General features: G+C 36.9%; 2 protein-coding genes across 2 annotated transcripts in view; one reads left to right on the top strand and one right to left on the bottom strand.

Annotated features, from left to right (window-relative positions):
- The window catches only part of LOC150084222 (mannose-P-dolichol utilization defect 1 protein homolog), a 353,408-nt gene extending 344,267 nt beyond the window's left edge, over positions 1-9,141 (bottom strand). The window contains exons 1-2 of the mRNA XM_090375110.1: positions 8,956-9,141; positions 1,479-1,544 (exon numbers count right to left, since the gene is read on the bottom strand). Coding sequence (XP_090231236.1) covers positions 1,479-1,544; positions 8,956-9,043 — 154 coding nt within the window. The 5' untranslated portion in view covers positions 9,044-9,141. The remainder of the gene's footprint in view (positions 1-1,478; positions 1,545-8,955) is intronic.
- A 4,171-nt stretch (positions 9,142-13,312) lies between these two features.
- LOC150084221 (coiled-coil domain-containing protein 39-like) overlaps positions 13,313-19,613 on the top strand; it is a 197,112-nt gene continuing 190,811 nt past the window's right edge. The window contains exons 1-2 of the mRNA XM_090376158.1: positions 13,313-13,370; positions 14,303-14,313. Coding sequence (XP_090232284.1) covers positions 13,313-13,370; positions 14,303-14,313 — 69 coding nt within the window. The remainder of the gene's footprint in view (positions 13,371-14,302; positions 14,314-19,613) is intronic.

Genomic DNA, 19,613 nt, shown 5'->3' with positions numbered 1-19,613 from the left:
CTCTTACCAAGAAAGGCTATAGTTCTGCAAATTGCAGCATCTAGAGACTAGGCACCTGCATGGTGTGATCACTCAATGCCAATGGGATTCTTCCTCTTGCTCAGACTGTGCACATGAAGCAGCATAAATTTAAATTGAGGAATTATGGTTGCAGAACTGATGCATGGAAATTTGTCTGCAGCCAACAAGTGGTTGACTGCTGGAACAAGCTTCCATCCACTGTTGTCGAAGTAGATAGGTTGAACAAATTGAAGGAAGAACTAAAACTATTGGAGGGGATGGACAGGTGACGTGGGGAGGGGTTTTTTTTTTTTTTTTTGGCTGATGCTTTAGAAAAAATCTCAGCTAAAGTAAAGAAAACCAACGTAAGAACCACAGCAAACTTTGGGAAACTTACTGGACAAACTGGTTTGTCCGGTATCACAGTTTCTCCCTGCATTATCGGTTAACAGATGGTGCGTGTTATCGGTAGTAGCAGTAGAAGTCGAGAACAATATACTGATTGACATGTAGGTGTGACAGACAATGTAATAATTAGTTTATTCTCATTATTAAAAGCAGATTATTGGATGGAGTTCATGAGTGTTTTTGCTGTTAAAAGAAACCATATTACTGATTTCTTTGTATGTTTTCAAGGTTAGATTTCCTAACTTAACCTTAAAGGATAGGTTAGGAAAAAAGGAAAAGGTTTCTTTATTTTTTGTTATATTTCATAACCTGACCTTAAATGGTAGGTTAGTAAATAATAAGAAAAGAAGAAAGATTCTTTGTATACATAGGTATCATAACATCAATGAATCACTTAATGCTATGATGTTATCATCTGTCACGTCTACGTGTCAATCAATATATCGTTCTCAACTCTGCCGATACTGATAACAAGCACCATCTGTTTACTGAGAATGCAGGGAGACACTGCGACAGTGGCAAACCAGTTTGTCCAGTAAATTTCTAATAGTTTGCCGTGGTTCTCATGTTGGCTTTCTTTACCTTCACCAAAATCTCATGATAATAAATATCTAATCAAAGGTCAGTGAAGCTAAGATGGATGGTATAGACATACAAAAAGAATGTGAAAATGAAGGTTAGTTAAATATGTATGTGAAGCAAAACTGCATAATTAATAGGCTTAGAGGCAGAAAGAGAGGAAGACAGATCAATAGTATGAAACAAGCATCGGAAGAAAGAAGGTTTACTCTGGTTAGTGCTAAAAATATAAGAGAAAATAGCATATGGAGGGCTGACAGTCGACAAGGACTGATTTGCATTACCTCTGTAACCTCTATGCCCACTTATTATAACAGATTTGGATGTTGATGATGACCTTTTCCTAAAAACTGGATTTAGAATATATAAATATACGTAAATTAAAATTCAAGATAATTTTCTAAACTGGGCATGTTAACATTTTAGTCGTGCTCTAAAGAAAAAGTATCATGAAAAATAATTTTAAAAAAACTTAAAATAATAATGCTCACCTAAAGTTGATCCAATAATAATACCTGTTCCTAAAGCCTTACTAATAGCATGTTTCAGGCATTCCACTGTGCAAAAATGAAAAACTAATAAGATTAATAATGTAATAAATAGAGATCAATATAAAATAATATTTAAATTGCATTTATGCCATTTATTAAATATGAATACTCAAAAAAAGTAAAAAAATATTATTATTATTATTACAACCTATACATAAGGAATGTAATAATGACCTTTTTTTTTTTTTTAAGTAAATTCTTTCAATAAATGCTTAACTAAACAGACATAAATCACTGGTTCTTTAGTGAACCAGTGATTTATATAACCTAAGGATTCCCCCTCCTCTGTTACCTTTAAAAATTTTTTTTTTTTTTTTTGTAGTTGTTGGCACATAGGCTTCTGTGGCCATAATGCACCTCCCAAGGTTTTTGCAATACTTTGATCCAAGCCCGAGGCGGGAATCGAACCCGCGACCTTTGGGTTGCCAGGCAGGCACTTTACCCACCCGGCTAGCCCGGTCGGCTTAAAAATTTTCTGCAAAGCACAAAATCTAACAAAAATGTGTTTATGTGTACATTCTTTCAATTTTGAAATACTGTATTTATGAGATATTTCAGATATTTTTGAGGATCCAATTAAGTATAGTATCTCTACATCATAGGTATGACTTAGAAAGAATCACAGGTACCCATTATACACATATTAGTGACCACATCTTAACATGAACTTTAACTGAAACAGAACTTACGCCTGTTTTGCATCATAATTTTACACTCTTATTCCATTGATGATTTTTCCTTCTGCATGGAAATATATTTATATCCATCAAATTGCTAAAAAACAGGGTAAATATCCCTCCTAATTATTGTCTTATTGTACTTATCTCAATTGTGCTTACCTCTTTCCAAAGTAATAGAGAAAACCAATAACTAACTCTTACACCATCTCAAAACCTCTGATCAATTACCAATATGGATTCCATCAATGTTGATCCACTGCTGATCTTGGCTTATGTTACTTATCCTTGGACAAATTCAATGTGAAAAGTACAAGATGCTCAAACCATTTCTCAATGTTTCTAAGGCTTTTGTTCATGTTTAACACTAATGTCTTCTAAAGAAACTGCCATTGTATGGTCTACCCTCTGTTTTTTGCAGTTGAGTAGACAGTTTTCACTCTAAGTTCTCAATCAACGTAGGTATTCCCAGTGCTGAAACTATAAACTATATTTTCTACACCCCCCAAACAAGAAGTCTAAGGTGGCTCACCATATAATCTAAAGTAAATAAGGGTTAGATATAACAAATAGAGCAGCATAAGAAAAGGTGCACCAAAAATTCCAAAGAAAAAGAACTTCTAGCAATTCAGGAAATGCTCTCCTGAGAGCTCCTAGCAGGAGGATTCAGTTAAGCCATTGCAACTGGTAACCTCACAACCTAATAAGTTGTATGGGGTGAGATACAAGCAGATAAGACTGGCTACAGTCTTATCAGTAGATCCACTTCCACTCATTTGTGTCTGTTATGGATATTCGTGATTCTGCTTCTCTCAGGAGAGAAGCAGAATCATACCAAAACATCATAATGAAGCTTTGTTAGCAACAGCCAACTTGTAATGAGTGTATCTGTAGAATGCTACTGAGATCTACTTATATTCTTATCTACTTATATTTCAAATTGAGGAAAGACAGTTGTAGAATAGATGTGTGGAAGTTTGCCTTTAATCAGCAGGTAGTTGATTGCTGGAACAAACTTCCATCTGTTGTTGTTGTGGAAGTCGATAGCTTAAATAAATTTAAGGCTAAACTAGACAAACATTTGGAGTGAACAGATGGGTGAAATGGAAAGATTTTTTTTTTTTTTTTTGGCTGATGCTATATAAGCTTTTTTTTTTTCTTTTTTTTTTTTTTTTAGTTGTTGGCACATCAGCTTCTATGGCCATAATGCACCACCTCCCAAGGTTTTTGCACTACTCTGATCCAAGCCCAAGGCAGGATTCAAACCCGCAACATTTGGATTGCCAGGCAGGCACTTTACCCACCCGGCTAGCCCGGCCAGCCTATATTAAGCTTGCTTTCTTGCATTATATGCCTCAACTAATGCTAATTGTAAACCATTCTCCTGTACAGTCTGCAATATAGCAGAACTACATTGCCTGTACAAAGAAAAGGATATGACTGAACTACAATGCAAATTCTTCAAATATTTTCCCAGAACCTACATCAAATAAATTTGAGACAGCCCCTACTAAATAAAATGTAGTTGACGTAGGGATCTGTCTGGGAAATTCATGCCATTTTGAGGATCAACAAACTGTTACATATTGCACTTCCACCTTAAAATTGATAAAGGCGTAAAATAAGAGATAATAAATAACTTTTATTGATGTCGTCATCGCTCAGTTTTCATAGTTGTACTATAAGACTTGTTATTTCAAGGGTAAATAAAAAGGAATGAAAAATTACTCATAACAGTCTCAATTTATTGATTTTACCTAATAGCCATACATATATATATATATCATACTTGAAAAGAGCTGTACCTTAGCTGAGATGTAAGGAATGTTCACAAGAACTTTTTCTGGCCTGTTTTTGACCAAGAAATAAACCACCTTAATTGTGTCAGGTAATTACGAAATACTTTGTTTCAGATATTCATAATTCATGCCAGCACACATCTGTATAATGTAGATGGCACTGTAAGGGGCTTACAACCTAATAAGTTGCAGGAGAAAATACAAGCAGATGAAATTGACTGCACTGATTAAATGAGATTTTCAATTACTCCGTTTTGAGAATGATATTTTGTAATATCACTCTTTAAAAATGACAATTCTTGTGATTACAATAATTTATCCAAATCCATCTGAAGCAAACCATGCATAGTGGCAAAAATGTAATATGGCCAAGGCTGGCTGAGTGTCCTTAAAATTTTTTTCTTCACAAAACACGTGTGAGCTCATTTTAAAATTTTATATTATGACTGCATTATGCTGAAAGCAATGAAACATGACAAAAGGTTTTATGACAAAAAATTATCAAGAATATCATTACTCAGTAAACTTAAACTTGGCATTTTTAATGAAAATGCCTCTCTCTCTCTCTTTCTCACACACACACTTCCAATAATCAGTAACAGTTCATGGCAAAGTTGCAGTCAGCCAGCCAGCAGTAGATAACCCTCTAGAACCCCTAGGCACCAAGAATGGGTAATATCATCAGTGGCCACACTGCCCATACATCTGGCTCCATGACATATATAATCTATATGTAAACAAACTTGCATCAGCTATCAGGATCTGGTTTTTCCATGAGTGGAAGTAAAATGAGTAACAAGCAAATAGTGTATGAAAACCAAATGAATTACACTAGTTAAATTAAGATGTTGAGATTACACGCAAAGAATATTATATTAATTACTGTGCTTCAATACCTCAGAATAAGATAAACTGGCATTTTATTATTCTTTTTTAAATAATGCTGCTTATAAAAATCAACCTGCAGAGTGGGTACCCCAAGCATATATTTACTATGCCTATTAGGTAATTTGGCACTGCAGCCAGCACACAGGAGTCCAAATACAGATGTCATCAGAACAATACACCTTGGTTTGGCTGTAGAATATTTGCACTTCAGTAGCTCTGAGAATGCTTTGTTAGGCACACTGCAATATGTTGTACCTTCACAAGAGTGAAGCAAGTGCAGAATTATGAATATAGTTTTGTTTTAAATGCAAACACATTACATACAATAGCAGTTAATTACAGGTAATGATTTTTGAAAACATAATTTCAAAAAGCAAAACAAAAATTGAAACTTGCACTTTATTATACCATCAACCACCACTTCCAATAGTATTAGTAGGAGCAAATGATGCAAGAAAGAATCAGCCAAAAAAAAAAAAATAATAAATAAATAAAATACACGCTTCACCCACCCACACCATCTAAGAATTAGTCTAGTTCTTCCTTGAATTTATTCAAACCACACACTTCCACAACAACAGATAGAAGTTTTTTTCCAGCAATCAACTACCTGCTAACCGAAGGAAAACTTTCACACACCTATCCTACAACCATCCTTCCTCAACTTGAATTTATGTCCACCGTTGTGTGTAGTCTCAGAAAGAGGTTCAAGAAATTTACTAAATCCATTCAAGGCCTTAAACAACTCAATCAGACCTTCCCACAGGTACCTAGTCTCCAGATGCTACAATTTGCAGAACTGAAGCCTTTCTTAGTAAGAGAACCCATTTGTCCCCTTCACCAATCTAGTTGCCCTTCTCTATACTCATTCCAGCAGATATACATTCTTCCTAAAATGAGGCCTCCAGACCTGTATACAGTACTCAAGATGCAGCCTAATCATGGCCTTGTACAAGAGAATAATCAAGCTAGAAAAGTCTCTGTATATCACTGCCGAAACCCAAGTGTCCTGGCAGCTTGTCTGCACTGCTCAGAGAATTTCATATCTGACTGCACAATTATCCCCAAGTCATTTTCATTTGACACTCCCCCAAGTATAGTAGCACACAGTTGGTATGTTAATTTGGGATTACTGCTATCCATATGCACTACTTTTGTCAATGTTTAACTTTAACCGCCATTTCACAGCCCATTAACCTATTTTCCTAGATCTTGTTGGAGTAGCTCACCACAATTACCTTCATTAACCACCCAGCCAACCTTTGTATCATCTGCGAACTTAGACATTAAGCCTGACATACCTTCAACAATATCATTAATAAATATTGATAACAATAATGGGACTAGCACTGAACCCTGGGAGGGGGAAGACTCCGGTAATAACATTAATCCACAAAGTGCAGTGCTCACTGATAACCACTCTGTCTTCGCCCACTCAACCATCCCTTTATCCACAGCAGTAACTTGCCCTTAATGCTACATTACTCCAGTTTGTACAGCAGTCTTTTATGTGCAACAGTATCAAAAGCCTTCTTAAAATCCAAGTATATGATATCGAAATTATTTTTTGCATCTAGTTCCTTGGTCACTGTATTGTAGTATCCAATCAGATTGGTCAGATGATCCTACATTATTTCTTTAACCAGTGACTCCATTATTTTCCTGGGAACAGACATTAAGCTAACAGATCTGTAATGTTCCCGTTTGATCCCGTTCTTATGTTCCTGTTTGATCTCCCCTTTATGAATTGTGTATACATTCACACATCTCCAATCCATAGGGACCTCCCCTGAATCCAAGGATTCTCTCATAATTATGGCTTGGTGTTTGCTTACCTCCTTTGCTATCTCCCTTAATATAATTAGATAGATTCCATCCACCCGAGGTGCCTTTTTTATGTTCAGTTTCAACAATTTCCCTTCCTATTTCCTTTCAATTATCACAAACTGATAGTTTGAGATAGTTGAAATTGTGGAAGAGAAATTTAGCTCCCTGTTAGAGTTTGATAAACTTCTGGCATCCCCTTCCCTAAAGAATTCCTCACGTGTGAATGTAGATGCAAAATACCTACTTAATTTGTCAGCAAAAGAGCAGGGTCATCAACAGTTAACCCACTGACATCAAGTTGCCCAATGTGATTAAACCGCTTTCTTCTACAGTTAGTACAAGCATAGAAGTCTTTACTGCTTTTTTGTTATTCTTTGCCAGAGACTACCACAGGCTTCTAAGATCACCTGATAATTTATATACATCCCACACATTTTTCTTTCTGCCACAAGTCTCATCAGTTCATCAGACAACCATGATATCCATTTAGATCTAAGCTGTGAACAGTATTTCTTAGTTGGTATGAAAAACCTAGTAACTTCTATAATTATTTCTCTGAATCCTCTGAATCTTTCCATTTAAAATTTGCTGTTAGTAACATCAATAGTTGGTCTCACTGCATAGAATTTAAAAACTGTCTAAGACCATTGTTGGTTATGAGGATTTGATTGCACATAAGCTGCTATGGCTATAATGCGCCTTGAAACCATTTTAGTCACCTTTATGAAAGCAAAAGCCTCTCCCTTTACCCTTAACAGTAATTATGCCTTTAATTAAATTCGACATTACTGCACTGTGATCAATGCCATGAAGTGGGTCTTTTTCCTGCAGATTCTTAATGCTTGCTCTTAATGCTGATAACCAGATCAAGGGTATTGCTTCCTCTTGTTGCCTCTCTAATGTGCTGCTGTAGAAAACAGTCATCCAATAAATCTACAATTTTTGCTAGTGTGCGAATGACCAACCCACAAATTCCAGTCAACATCAAAAGACATTCTGATTTACTAGCCAATCTATTTTTCTGTAATCATGTAGATCTAATGACTTATACTCATTGCAGTCATTAGACCTATAACATACTCCTACTCTCATTTTTGTTTTTCCAGTGCTTATGTCACACCAAATTGACTCAACATTGCAGTGGTCACCCATGTCAAATGGACACACTTCCTAAGACTTAATATGCTTCTTAACTAAGAGCAGAACCCCCACTCCTTGTGTCCTGGCTGCCTTTCCTGTATACATTGTACTCACCATATTCGAATTCAGCATCGCTTTTGCCTGAGTAACACTGTCTCTGCTATTCCTACAATGTCTGCATTTAATAACTTAATCAGTACTTCACATTCATCAAATTTATTTACAATGCTCCTCATATTAGTGTGCATGCAAGTATACATGTGCATCTTCTCTTACTTGCTTACTCAAACACAGCTCATGTATTTACTTGTTCCGTGAACCACAGCAGTGCTTGAAATCCCCAACACTTTGCAATACAGGGGCTGTTGCATGTTCCAATAGAAACAGTGTAAGAATCACTTTCACCTCTGCCACATCTTTAGTTAATCTATTAGTCTGTGTTTCCCCCCAATAATAAAGTATCTGATGGAAATATTTAATTTTGTGCTTGCTGATAGTATGATTTCTATGCAGTCATGCAGGTGCACTTCCAGAACTCTTTTGTAATGTAAACGTTTCCATCTTTTTTTTTTTTTTTTTTTTTGATACTGTCTACTCATTTTTTCTCATTACACAATGTTTGCACAAAAATGAAATATAAAAATCTAAAAACCTATCTAGATGTACATGTCTTGGTAATAAAAGATATCAATTGGCCCTTGATTGCCATACACTGAATTCTCTAATCATATCTGAATTTGTTTCATATCAATAAAATGTTTGAACGTTAACGCTTTCCTTCATAGTATTTTGCAAACTTGTAAGCATTTTCAAGGTTAACATCAGTACACCAGCACAGTTCCTAACTAGATAACGTACCAGTGCCTACATAAAAAAAATAATAATAATAAATAAATAAAAGAAACAGAACGTTCGTTAATTAATAAAATATATTATTATTATTTTTAATAACCAACTATGTACATAACATTAATGATACACGTGACCGGAACGGCGTATCAGTGTACTCTGGTACATTCAGAATCCTAATATTAACCTTATTCACTGATCCAAAACAGTAATAAAAAAAAAAAGAGAGAAACTTACCATCCATAAAATTAAACTTGACGAAAAATTCATCAAAACACTTTTCTGATAAGAAAAACAATGCAAATTTCTTAAAATATTCTGCCATTGCAATGGCGAAAAATTCTCTTCCGTACAGTAATGAAAAATTATATAAAGTACGTTTACAAATGATTATCACATGTATCTCCGCCCCTACGCAAGACCGGTTCCTCTGACCACGTATAGTATAGAAATTAATGTTGGATTTTAATTTGAAAGGAAGAGGGATGTAGTAAGAAATAGCTAGCAGACGATGCAGCCACTAAAAACAGGGATTGCCTTCGAAATCGCCGAAATATAGCACATTCCCACATTACTCGACATGGGTTTAAGAACATCGATCAAATAAAGAACTTAAAAAAAAAAAAATTATGATAGTGCAAATTTTTTCCTAGTTCAGGATGTGATTTTGGATATCTCTTTTACCAAGTAGAGGTTCGTCAATATCTCAGTGACTAATTTCTAAATAAAAGAGAAAGGGGCTCACATCTGGTGAGTATGGGCTTAGCACACCCATGGGACATCATCTCTCTCTCTCTCTCTCTCTCAGGGTAACTCCGAATTTGCAAAAGCCTCAGGCTTCCTTGCACCATATGGTTAATAATGATAATGATAATGATGACATCTGGCGAGTATGGGCTTGGCACACCCAGGGTCCTGAGCTGGATATCATCATCCTTCTCTCTTTCTTGATGATCTCTCTCTCTCTCTTTCTCTCTCAGGGTAACTTGGGAATTTTTATTGGCTGGTGCCGCATAAGCCTCAGGCTTCCTTGCACCATAGGAATATTAATAATAATAATTAATAATACAACACAATACAATTTTATTTATCAAGAGAATTCGTTTACAATAAATGAACTTGTTAAGAAAAGTAAATTTCTTGACAACAAGTTGTAATTCTTCCTTTACAACAGTTTTGTACAAATTTTTTATCTTACAGAAAAGACTATGAAGTCACTACACATAGTATATTCCACACTGTAAACAGAGGTAGTAGTTTATCTGCATATCAATTCTAATCTACTGTGTCATTGAGTATCAAGAATTTTCTTATTTCTTAATAATAATAATAATAATAATAATAATAATAATAATAATAATAATAATAATAATAATAATAATAAAGGGGCGCGATGGCCAATGGTTACGAAACTGGACCAACAGCCTGAGGTACCCGGGTTCGAGTACCACGTTCCCTTCCGCGAAGGAAGCGAACTTGGCTCCATCACGCTGGGTTGGTTGTTTATTTGGAGCATTAGCAACTAAGGCCATATTGCTCCGGGGATATGCGGTAGTAATTCGCTGACCTTTCCGCATCCTCCGTATTTGGTGGTGACGGGCTCATCACGCTGGGAGACTGGTTTAATAGTAATAATAGTAATAAATTATAATAATAATAATAATAATAATAACAACTAAATTAATAGTAATAAATAAATAAACATCGTGAAAGTTTCTCCAAGCGACCTACCTACCCCAAGTTCGGAATGGCAGCTAAGGCAGACTGTGGTTCCGTCTGGCATCACTTCAGAGAACTATCACTGGATATAAGCCGAAGCTAAACAGGTCCACCTCCATAGATGGATGATGTTGCAGAGAAATATTAATCATACTGCATTGAGTGTGGCGCAGGATAAAGTCACTCGCGTTCAGGCCTTAGGCAGGGGTCGGTTCTAAAAATCTGAGACGGTTTCCCGAGGAAGACAGTGGAGCAAGTGGTGCTGTCCCACGTATGGCTACCACAAGAGAAACGCAAGACCATCCAGCGTCACCAACTGGAAGTGCTTCCTGCACAACGGAACTAGTGACCACCCAGGAATGGAGAAAACGCCAATACATGAAGTGGAGCATTGAAATGAATACATACATCATGCAAGCATACTAGGAAATAACGAAGCTGGGGACCAATATGACAACTTACAGGGCCACATCGTACCTAAATATCGTTGCTGACCAAGTGCATCCGTTCATGTCGACAGTTTATCGTCAGTCAGATGGTTAATTCCAGCAGGATAATGCGCCGGTGCACAAAGCCCGAATCATTATGGAATGGTTCCATGAACATGACAATGACTTTTCTTTGCTGCAATAGCCTGCTCAGTCCGTGGATCTCAATCCTATTGAAATCCAGGGAGGGACCTGCGTGACACACTCATGTCTGCATGGTACTCCATTCCTGCACAACGTTTTCAGCATCTTGTTCAATCCATGCCTAGACGAATTCAGGCTGTATTGAAGGCTAAAGGAAGCTCAACACGCTACTAGGTTGGTGTACTTAATAAAGTGGCAGCACAGCGTATATATTTCCTATTTCGTATTTCCCATGTATAAAGTCGACATTTGAAGCACCAAAAAATCGCCTAAAATTTTAAGATCAACTTATACGTTGAGTACAAAATTTAAGCTTGAATTAAAAGTGCTTGCTTGAAGTCAGAAAAACGTGAATTATTACGAATATATTTACAATTCATTACATTCATATTTCTCAAAGTATACATTGCTTTCCCAACTTCCAAAACCGAAAAAAAATTCTACTGTTCTTCATCAGAAACGAAAACAGTTCGTTGAATTTGTCGGACGCTGTTTGCGAGTTTACTTTGAGTTTTCGTAAAATAAACTTGGATTGTTAGTTTGTATTCCCACACTGAGGAGCTGTTTGCAAAGAAATCAGTTAGCAATACAGTACCAAACAGGCACTGTCTCAGTTACATAATCAAAGGCCCCGTTGTATGCAGTGCTTCAACAGCGATGTCACGTCGTCATCTATGTCTGTTGTTTTGATTTTGTGACCTACTATGTAGGGAATACCTACATAGTAGGTCACAATATAGTTACTGTGCAATGTAATTAAATGCAACGATGTAAACCTTTATAAAAGCAGAAATAACTGAATTAAAAAAAAATAGATAGGAATTCTTTATATGATTCTTTCGAATCGACGGATGACTATGAAATATCATCATCATTCCACTCTTCCGTTTGGCACGGTTGAGTCCCTATTTAGATATCCACTTCCATTGTTGTCGATCTCTTGAATCTTCGATCATTTGTTGATAGCTCTGAAAGCCTGTGTTTTCCTTTAGGCATTGAAGCCATTCTCTTTTGGGCCTTCCTGGTGGTCTCTTATCTCCAATTCTTCCTGTCAGTACTACATTAGGCAGTCTGTGTTGTTTCATTCGGTTCACATGTCCAAACCACTGAAGTTGTTTTTTTTGGAAATCTGTTCTATTATGCTGCGATCAAAATCTAGATCTTTTCATATTTGTTCATTAGTTTTATGTTCTCTCTAATTTGTTTTATTGATTTTCCTTAGACATCTCATTTCAAATGCCATTATTTTTTGCCTTTCTTTTTTATTTATTCTCCATGTCTGTGATCCATAAGTTGATATGGGTATGATGACAGTTTCATATAGTTTAATTTTTAAACATTTTGAGATTTTATTGCTCATCAATATGTTTTTGAGTTTGTTCATGTTTATCCATCCAATGTTCAGTCTGTGATTAATTTGGTCAATATTACTTAGGTTTCCGGTTATTAGAGAGCCCAGGTATACAAATTTTTGTATTTGTTCTATCTGTTGATTTTTGGATGTAGTAGTAGTAGTAGTAGTAGTAGTAGTAGTAGTGGCATGTGATGCAAGAAAGTAAGTGTATGCAGCATCAGCCAAAAAAAAAAAAAAAAAAAAAAAAAAATCCACACAACCATTCCCTCTAAATGTTTGTCCAGTTCCTTCTTAAATTTATTTAACCTATCAACTTCCACAACGACAGATGGAAGTTTGTTCCAGCGATTAACCACCCGCTGGCTAAAGGCAAATTTCCGCACATCTATTCTACATCTGTCTTTCCTTAATTTAAATTTTTGCCCCCTTAGTTTCGTAATCTGAACAAGTGGAAGAATCTTATCAGAATTCAGCGTGCTCAACCTATTCAAAGCTTTATGCACCTCAATCAGATCACCCCGTAGGTGCCTAGTCTCCAGCCATCGCAATTTGCAGAACTTAAGCCTCTCTTGGTATGAAGATCCCTTTATTCCCCTCAACAATCGTGTTGCCCTTCTCTGTACACGCTCAAGCAAATCTACATCCTTCCTAAAATGAGGCCTCCAGACCTGAAGGCGTGGCCTGACCATTGCCTTATACAGAGGGACAATCACCTCCTTTTCCCTGCTAGCAAAATTCCTATATATCATTGACAAAACCCCATGACCTGCCCTGTCTGCATTGCTCAGAAAAATTCATGTCTGACTGCACAATTGCTCCCAGGTCTTTTTCATTTTCTACCACCTTAAGTGTAGTACCACACAGTTGGTACGTTTCTATGAACATAAACATGAACAATGTTTATGTTCATGTCTTCTATGTTTTTTCAGATTTGCATTACTTAATAAGTAAGTCAACTTATAAGGCATATAAAGCCTTATAAGTCGACTTATAAGGAATATAAGGCTTATAATATATCATTAAGGACTGACTTATATGCCGCAACATACCGTATATAAAATTTATATACAGTCCAAAAATTCAAAAGCGTTCTTATGCAAATAGGACATTAAATAGACATTAATGATACCTCAGTTTTACAGCGGTATGTCAACTGGTGTAGGGTGCGCTTTGGAAACTATACGTTTAAGGGATCATTACACGCGGGAGTGGAAATTTAAATTCGATTGAAAATTGATGCTGGTGTCACATTCATATTGATGATTTCTTCTTTGCGATGTTCCTTGTTATTAAAACTTATTTAATTATGATTAAAATTGCTTTATGTAAGACTTGTATCTATGAACTCTTTTATTTCAAAAATTTTTGTAAAAGGAAGCGATCGATCATTTCTTCGAATTATTAAATCTAAGTAAAAAAATCTAAGTAAGTATACACTAAGTTTTGCTATTTTAATTTCAGTGATTACTCAGTCCTTTTTTTTATTTTTTTTTTTATAAAAACCTTTATGCTTTAAGTTATGGGCCATGCTTTTAGTAATGGGAAGAATATTATTGTGCGAGAGTTGTAAGAAAATATGGTTTAAAACTTTTGCTATGTTACACAACCGAGACATGGAATCACCGGGAGTTAAAAGTGTCATAACTACTATCCAAATTTCATAAATCGAACCAGTATGGGTATATGAGATTTCATGCGATTTTATTTAAAAACTGTCTGGCTTTCAAAATTATCACCCGGAAAAAATAATAATAAAGGGATGTCATTAATGCAGGAAGCCAAGCATCTCTGCTTTATTTTTTTCCTTTTTAATACTAATGGAGTCGCTTGTAAATAAATTTGAAAAAAAATAAAACATTTATTAATATTTTTTTTACAGTGGAGGATGAGGTGAGTAAATTATCACTCTTCTATTTAGCTGGACAATTATTTTATGTTAAACACCAAATGGAAAGGATTAGAAGTGAGCAGGGGGCTGAGAGCTTTCAGTTTATATTTACTTTTAATCAACCACTTTGTCAGCTTGAACTTGAATAATTAAATCTGACAAGTAGTCTTTTTCAACCGAAACATACAGCTCCTCCAGAAAAGCCCATTAGGCTATAGAAAATGGGAATATTTACCTACATCATGCAATTTTATTATCCTCTTTAATTGGGATTGTAGCTAGCTGATCTCACATGAAGGATTTAAGGTACATGTGTCAATATGAATTCATTGTTCTATGAAGAGAGGTCAATGCATCAAGAAACTACCAGACAGCCAACCAGCAGTATATTATTACTGTGTGATAATTAATATTCCTATTCCCAGATCCTGTAAATATAATACTGTAAAGTATTATATTTACAGGATCTGGGAGGGTAGGGATTTTAATTGCTACATTTTCATAATTTAGATGGCTTGTAGATAAAAGGGTGATTCATGTAGTACTCCATTAGATGAGTCAAAAAGAAAGAAATTAATAGGGTGTTTAAAGCTTTGAATGGATCGAGCAAGCTCAATGATGATGGCATTCTTCCACTTGCTCAGACTAACACAAGGAGGCATAAATTCAAATCGAGGAAGGATGGTTGCAGAAAAGATGTGTGAAAGTTTGCGTTTAGCCAGCAGCTGGTTGATTGTTGGAACAAATTTTTATCTGTTGTTGTAGAAGTGGATAGCTTAAATAAATTCAAGGAAGAACTAAACAAACTATTGGAGGGAATGGATAGGTGAAATGGGAAGTGGGTTTTTTTTTTTTTTTTTTGTGATGATGTATAAGCTTGTTTTCTTGTATCATTTGCTGTGCTAATACTAATCAGTTTTAGGAAAGGAATGAGAGAGATTAAATTTTAGGAGTCTTTTATGGTGCAGTTTGTTAATTTACATCATAAAAATTGTTTCTGGTATTAGCATTAGTAGAGGCATATGATGCAAGAAAGCAAGTTAAAAAAAATTGGCTAATGCTGTAATTTCACCCATCCATTTGCTCCAAATGTTTATCTAGTTCTACCTTTAAGCTGTCAACTTCTACGACAGATGGAAGTTTGTTCCAGCAATCAATCACCGGCTGGCTAAAGGCAAATTTCTGCACATCTGTTCTACAACTGTCTTTCCTCAATTTGAATTTTTCCCCTCAGGCGATTAATCTGGGCAAGAGGAAGGATCCCATCAGAAATGATCTTGCTCAAACCATTTAAGCCCTTGTAGGTGCCTAGTCTCCAGACACTAATTTGCCAAACTTAAGCCTTTCTTCATAAGAGCAACCCTTTGTTCCATTCACTAATCTTGTTGCCCTTCTCTGTACCAGCTCCAGCAGCTCTACATCCTTCCTAAAATGAGGCCTCTAGACCTGTATACAGTACTCAAGGTATGGCCTGACCATTGCTTTATACAAGGGGATAATCACCTCCTTATTCCTGCTAGAAAAATTCCTGTATATCATTGACAAGACACTATGAGCTACTCTTGCAGGCTGTCTGCACTGCTCAGAAAACTTCATATCTGACTGCACAATTACCCCCAGGTCCTTATTCTCTACCACACAGTTCATACATTACTCTGGGGTTACTGCTACCATATGCAGTACTATTACATTTGTCAATGTTGAACTTCAGTTGCCACCTGCAGGCCCATCTGCTCAACTTTTCTAGATCCTGTTCCAGTAGTGTACTGTTATTAACAACCCTGCCAACCTCGTATTGTCTACAAACGTAGACATTAAGTCTGACATATGTTCATCAATATCATTAATAAATACAGAAAACAACAATGGACCCAACGCTGAACCCCGGGGGGACTCCACTAATAACATTAATCCATGAAGAGCAGTATCCATTGATTACCACTCTCCGTAGCCGAGTGGTCAGGAGCGGAAGTGCAGTAGCACACGCTCCTTGAGTAGACTGGGGTTCAAGCCCCTGACTGCTAAATATGGTCGATCTGCCAACCCGCACTGGACCAGCGTGGCAGACTAAGGTCCATTTCCCTCAGCATGAATTGTTGAGGAGGCTTCCATCCAGCAGTGGGTTGATAATGGCTACTCTTTACCTTTTTTTTTACCACTCTGTCTTCTCCCACTCGATCATCCCTTTATCCATAGCAGCAACTTGCCCTTATTGCCACACTCCCCCAATTTGTACACCAGTCGTCCATGTGCAACAGTATCAAAATCCTTCTTAAGATTCAAGTATATGATATCAAAATTATTCTTTGCATCCACTTCCTTTGTGACCACATCGTAGTATCCAGTGAAATTGATCAGACAAGACTTCCCCTTAACAAACTCAAGCTGTGTCCGAATTATAACTGAAGTCTTGTCTAGATGATCCTGCAGTGCTTCTTTAACCAGTGCCTCCATTAAATTCCCCGGAACAGAAGTTAAACTACCAGGTCTGTAATTACTTGTCACCCTTTGATCCTCCTTTGTGAATTGGTGTCACATTTGCACAACTCCAGTCCATGGGTACCTCCCCTGAGTCCAAGGAAGCTCTCATAATTAGGTCTAAGGGTTTGCTTACTTCCTTTGCTGCCTCCTTTAATATAACTGGATGGATCCCATCCATCCCAGGTGCCTTTCTTATATTTATTTTCAACAATTTCTGCTCCAGTTTGCTCTGTTATTACAAAATCATTTAGCTCACTGCCAGAGTTTTATAAACCTCTGGCATTCCCCTTCCTGAATAACTCCTCATTTGTAAATGTTGATGCAAAATACTCATTCAGTTTGTTAGCTACATGAGCAGGATCGGCAACAGTTGAACCATCAATATCAAATGGACCAATCTGATTCATCCCGTTCCTTCTAGAGCTTACATAATTAAAGACGTCTGCTGTTTTTCTTTGCATTCTTTGCTAAAGATTTCTCGTAATCTGCCTTTGCCTGCCTAACCTCCTTTGTGACATGATTACAGACCAACTTATATCTACTATAGGCTTATGTGTCAATTGTTAGTTTATGTGTATCCCATGCATTTTTCTACTCTGCTACATGAACCCCAGGGGCTCACATCTGGTGAATATGGGCATGGCACACCCAGGGTCCTGAAATGGATATCATCATTGTTCTCTTTCTTGGTGGTTCCCTTCTACTTCTCTCTTTCTCTCTCAGGGTAACTCGGAATTTTTTTTGGCTGGTGCAGCATAAGCTGCAGAGTTTCTTGCTCCATATGGGTAATAATAATGTCTCATTAGTTCATCTGACATCCATTTAGGCCTAAATCTTGTTGGTATGAAAACCCTAGTAGCTTCCAAGATTAATTCTTTGAATGTTTCCGATTTAGACTTCCCCTTAACAAACCCTAATCTATATGGGACCAATTGATGATGTTGGTAACATCATCAATTGGTCCCATATAGAATTTAAAAACTGTCTCAGACTGCCGTAGTCACCTTTACGAAAGCAAAAACCCTTCCCTTTATTCTTGATGGTAGTTGCCTCTTTGAGTAACTCCCACATCAGCACACTGCGATCACTGCCAACTAGTGGTTCCTTTTTCTGCAGATTCTTAATGCATGAAGAATCTCTACTGATAGTCAAATCAAGAGTATTACTCCCTCTGGTTGCCTCCTGAACATGTTGCTGTAGAAAACAATCATCCAATAAATCCACAAACGTCTTGATAGTGTATGAGTGACCAACTCACAAGTTCCAGTCAATATCTGGAAAATTAAAATACCCCATTATAAGACAATCCGATTTACTGGCCCACTTTATTTCTCTATACGGTTGTTCATTATACTCATCAGAATCAGCCCTATAACACACTGCTCCTTTCAGTTTTGCTTTCCCAGTGCTTATGTAACACCAAACTGACTCAATATTGCACTGTCCATATATGTCAACTGGATGCACTTCCTTAGATTTTGTTTCTTAACTAATAGCATAACCCCTCCTGCCTTCTTATCCGGTCTATCCTTTATGTACCCCTTGTACTCCCCAAGTTCCAATTCTGCATTATTTATATCTGCGTGGCACCACGTCTCTAATATCCCAACGATATCTGTCTTTGATGTTTTGACCAACACCTCAAATTCATCAAATTTATTTACTAAACTCCTAGCATTGGTGTACAGGCTAAGTATACATGCATTTGTTCTTATTCTTAGCTACCCTTAATACTTCTTAGCAGCCCGTGTATTTACTTGTTCCACGATGACTCCCAGCAGTCTCTGAAATTCCCTGCGCATTGTTTTCCAGGCTGCTGCTTATTCCAGTAGAAGTGCAAGAATCATTTTCACATCTGCCAGCGGCTACTGTTAATCTATTAGTCTGTGAATCCCCCCAAGCTAGCAGTTTTCCGACCCACCTAACACTGCCTCGATAGCATCAGCAAATATTCTTGCACCCTTTCTATTTAAGTGTATCCCATCCCTGTAGAAGCAGTCTCTCCTGTTAATAAGCACAGATCAGGCTGAGGAAAATTGTACCTCATAGGTGATGTTTGTTGGTTTCATACAGTATTTAACTCAAATCTATGAAGGTAGAAATGCCACCATTTTTATAACTTGGTGACTGACCATTTTTCATTGTATTTGCTTTTTTTAAATTCAACATTGTTTGTTTCCTTTCCTTGTTGTTGGTTTTAGGACCATCAGCAACTAGTGCCATATTGCTCTGTGTATATTGTCTGCAAATTGCATGTATTCTGAAGTCGATTTTCTGTTTGCTGGACAAAGAGAACTAATTTCCTGGAGGAAAAAACCATGCTACCCTTTCCAGACTAACTCAGCTACATTGTGGAAAAAGTCCCATAAAAACTCCACGTCATAAACAGAACTCGGACTCAGGTTTTTTCCACTTGGTGTGAGGAGGACAGCAGTGCTACCCACAAGGGCATTTGCTTTCCTTGCTGATATGGTGTTCAGGGTCTCTCTCTCTCAAGTAGCTATCACTCTTCTCTATGAGTTTCCCTAGTTTTAATAAGATCTTTAAAGCAAAGCAAGTGTATAGGTTTTTCAACTTACATATAAACCATTGTTTAATAAAAAAGTAAAAAAGTAAAGTGCAGCCATTATCAACCCACTGCAGGATGGAAGCCTCCTCAACAATTCATGCTGAGGGAAATGGACCATAATCTGCCACGCTGGTCCAGTGCGGGTTGGCAGATCGACCGTATTCAGCAGTCAGGGGCTTGAACCCCGGTCTACTCAAGGAGCGTGTGCTACTGCACTCTCGCTCCTGCCCACTCGGCTACGGAGAACCATCT

The sequence above is a fragment of the Mastigoproctus giganteus genome, chromosome 6, assembly GCF_048544385.1.
Source record: "Mastigoproctus giganteus isolate SK-2022 chromosome 6, ASM4854438v1, whole genome shotgun sequence".
In the NCBI taxonomy this organism is placed as follows: domain Eukaryota; kingdom Metazoa; phylum Arthropoda; class Arachnida; order Uropygi; family Thelyphonidae; genus Mastigoproctus; species Mastigoproctus giganteus.
The sequence above is the reverse complement of the archived record's forward strand: the minus strand, read 5'-3'. Positions and strand labels throughout refer to the sequence as shown.